Raw genomic sequence first — 3,622 nt, forward strand, 5'->3', positions numbered from 1 at the left:
TTGTGCAAGCTATTGACACATTGCATATTAACCCCCATATGCACAAGATAGACTATGTGGTCTTGCGCACATATGCAACTCTACATCTACATATGTGTGCAAATATGTACTTAGACAAAATAATAAAAGGAAATAATTGGACTTTGCAATGCCGTATATAACATCAGCCCTATCAATCTGAATTTATTTTGAGAGATGTTCATCGTGACATAGGGTTGCAGATTAACCCTAGGACGCTTATTCTAATTTCAGTTGACCGGAGGCTGGGACTTTTAAACTGGTCTATGGATTTGATAGAAAATGACAACTGGGCTACAGCTATTTGCATGGACCACATTTTACTGCAAATGTGAACAAGAAAAATGGTTTCAGACATTTGACTCCTGTGTGGACATGGTATTTTGAGGTGTACTTTCCAGTTCTTCAGCTGGCAATTACAAGGCATAATAAATGCTGTCGCTCTTAATGTTGGAAATGAAAGCACCTCTTAGAACGGAGACGCAAAGATAGAGTTTATGACAGACAGCTGTATTTTCTTGCGAGAGTAAGAAACGGGCTTAAGCGGAGGAAAAGTTTTCCTCAATATGGAGAATAAATCTGGTGAAATGAGCTTCTTTGTGGCTTGTCAAAATGGCCATACAAGAACTGCGAAAGACTTGCTAAAACTTGCGGATGCACCAAGCTTGTTATTGCCGTGGGAGGGAAGAACATGTTTCCATGGCGCAGTTATTGCAGGAGACTCAGGTTTTTTTGGTTTTCTCTTCATTCATTTTTGTTTTTCTGATCAGAAGCTATTCTAAACCTACCGTTTCGGCTCAACTTATAGTCGATTTATGAACTGCAGATTTGTTACGAGAGCTAGCAGCAAAGATACCAGTCCAAGGTCATCTTCTTCTTAGAATATTTTTCTAGATTAAAAGGTTATGTTTTGCTTGTTTGCCTTGTTTAACTGTGTGACTCATGCAGATTTAATCAAAATAATAACAATGAAGGACTACAAAGGCGAGACGGCTTTGCATTTAGCTGTGAGGAAGAATCGCGTGGATCTGGCGAAACAGTTGGTCGACATGGATGCCAATTTGTGTGATTGTACGAATAAAGAAGGAGAAACTCCATTAAAACTGGCAGTAAGTTTGGGGTTCAAAGATGCTGTGGAGTTATTAATAACCCACACCCAAAACGCCCTCCATTATGTTGTGAAGCTCAACCAAGTCAAAATTGTTCAGTTTTTAATTGAGAAAAAAATAGACTTGTCCAAACTCATCAATCAGCCTTACCAGCCAAATCAAGGTGGAGATGAATGTGTCACAGAAGCATCTGGTGAAAGAAGCAATAACCTGGCTGTCGAAAAAGGAACCACAAAGTGGACTAATGATGATGAAGATATAGATACTCAGAGTGAAAAGCCAGTTGAAGCGGGAGACACACCTTTACACATTGCAGCAAGAAACAAATTTGAGCACGTAAGATTATTTTAGGGGTTTAATCTCACTATTCTCTGTGTTCTGGATTTCTATTGAAACTAATTCCTTTTGAAATACTTAGGCAACTAATTCCCACTCTTTCTTTCCTTTTTCATTTTTTGGGTGTGTAGATGGTGAATTTGTTGCTGAAGGTAGGTGAGGTGGACAAGCATGCGCTGAACAGTGAGGACAAGACACCATTTGAAATTGCAAGAGAAGTCACCGAGTACCACGAACCTTTTAGGATGATAAGAAAGTTGGCAAATTATAGAGGGAGGCCAAAGCCATTCATGTACTGCGCGCCACAGGTGAGCCATCAAAAATTCATGAACTCGAGGTCAATGGTAAACAAAGCCTACGAAGAGAGACGCAATGCAGAACTAGTTGTGGCAACGCTGTTGGCCGCCATGACATGTGCTGCTGCTTTCACCGTCCCTGGCGGTTTTGACTCGGAGTCTGATGCAAAAGAGGAACGGGGGAGCCCCATTCTTATATCCTACATTTCATTTAAGCTCTTCCTCATTTTTGACTGCGCAGCCTTCTTTCTCTCCCTCTTTGTTTGCATAATGTGGGAGATGAGCTCGGAGCTCACCACGGGGGACAAAATGCTGTTCATGACCGTCAACAGTTTAGTGGTTTGCGGGAGCTTTGGCTTCACCGCTTACGGTTTTATTGCTGCAGTGTACGCGATGCTGGCGCTTGAAGTTGATACCCTCTCTTGGGTGGTTTTGGGAAGTCTCGATTTCATTAATTTGTGTGGCATTCTCGCATTTATCCGTCAGTCGGTACATTTTGTAGTGACGAGGGCGAGATTCCACCGGCTGTGCGGTGTGTCTTGTTTCTTCGATGACATTGTTGAAAAGGTGTGGTGCATTTTAGAACGGTTTGGGCTTCTGGAGATATTCCGTTCAGGCGATGAAGTTTCCCGTGATTTGATCACTGGTCATGCCAAGTTCAGTGGGCTAGGTCGTGAGGATGGCTCCTCGTCTCCTTTACCGGTTTAGCGAACTTCCTTGTTCACATTTTTTTCCACTCCCTTTTAGGTGGCTTGTAAATTCCAGCTCTAGTTAACCTCTGCCCTGAGGTCACGACTTAGTGAAGCTAATGTATGGATTTTGATACAGGAAGGAACGTTTATTTCGTAGATCATGTAACAAAGTGTTTATGTATAAAACTTGATAGTCGAGAAGGAACGCTTATTTCCTAGATCATGTAACAAAGTGTTCATGTATAAAACTTGATAGTCAGGAAGGAATGTTTATTTCATAGATCATATAACAAAGTGTTTATGTATAAAACTTGATAGTCAGGAAGGAATGTTATTTCGTAGATCATGTAACAAAGTGTTTATGTATAAAACTAGTATCAGTTAGGCCTTTTTGTACTCCGGGGTCACCCCCTTCTTTTGGCTGCTATCTAAAACTTAAAAAACAAAGTGTTTACGTAATATCTGAATTAATATTTTATTTGTACATTTGTTTGCACTCTCTTTTATCTTAATGGTTAAGGATGATTAATGATTGAGTATTATCTGGAATGTTTGAAAAGAACTATTGTTATAATATTTGTATTATCACTGTTAACATATTTCTAGCATTCTTAGATATAGTTGTAGAAGGTTAAAGACATGAAGAATGTTGAAGGACATTGTAAGACCACATTTTAATAATGTTCGAGCTCAATATCACCAACAAAAACAAAGATCTCTTTCATAAAAGAATATGAAAGATAATGAGCTTTGTTGAAGATTGAGATATGAGATATGGGATAGTATGACAAAATCCACTATGGAAAAAAATAAATGCCTAATGTGAATATTAAATGGTGATGCGTCTAGAAGTAAAATAGGTAAGCATGGTCCTATTATAACTAATATAATGTTGCCTAGGACCTAAGTTAACATGTGAATATGTCCCCTTACTAGGCAATTACAAGGTACAATCTACTTTGAATATTTACTAGCAACACTCACTCTAACACCCCTTCTTATGTGCAAACATGGGGATATGGAATCATTATGAAAAAATGCAAGATATAAAGGTTGATCTAAACAACAAGGCAGTGTTAGTTACCCATGTACAAATGATCTCTCACACATACAATAAAAAATAAGAAAAAGAGAGGAGAAAAACTAGTTGGAGAATAACCCCACCCAAAAA

General features: G+C 39.0%; 1 protein-coding gene across 1 annotated transcript; it reads left to right on the forward strand.

Moving 5' to 3' along the window:
- Window positions 1-456: 456 nt before the first annotated feature.
- LOC149577333 (uncharacterized) lies at window positions 457-2,469 on the forward strand. The gene is made up of 4 exons (XM_089831056.1): window positions 457-744; window positions 845-883; window positions 967-1,463; window positions 1,595-2,469. The coding sequence occupies exons 1-4, from the start codon at window positions 585-587 to the stop codon at window positions 2,465-2,467; spliced, it is 1,569 nt and encodes a 522-aa protein (XP_089687182.1). The 5' UTR covers window positions 457-584; the 3' UTR covers window positions 2,468-2,469.
- The last annotated feature ends 1,153 nt before the right edge of the window (window positions 2,470-3,622 follow it).

Source organism: Cupressus sempervirens, chromosome 1 (assembly GCF_028749045.1).
Source record: "Cupressus sempervirens isolate cs-2001-9-10 chromosome 1, ASM2874904v1, whole genome shotgun sequence".
NCBI classification, from domain to species: domain Eukaryota; kingdom Viridiplantae; phylum Streptophyta; class Pinopsida; order Cupressales; family Cupressaceae; genus Cupressus; species Cupressus sempervirens.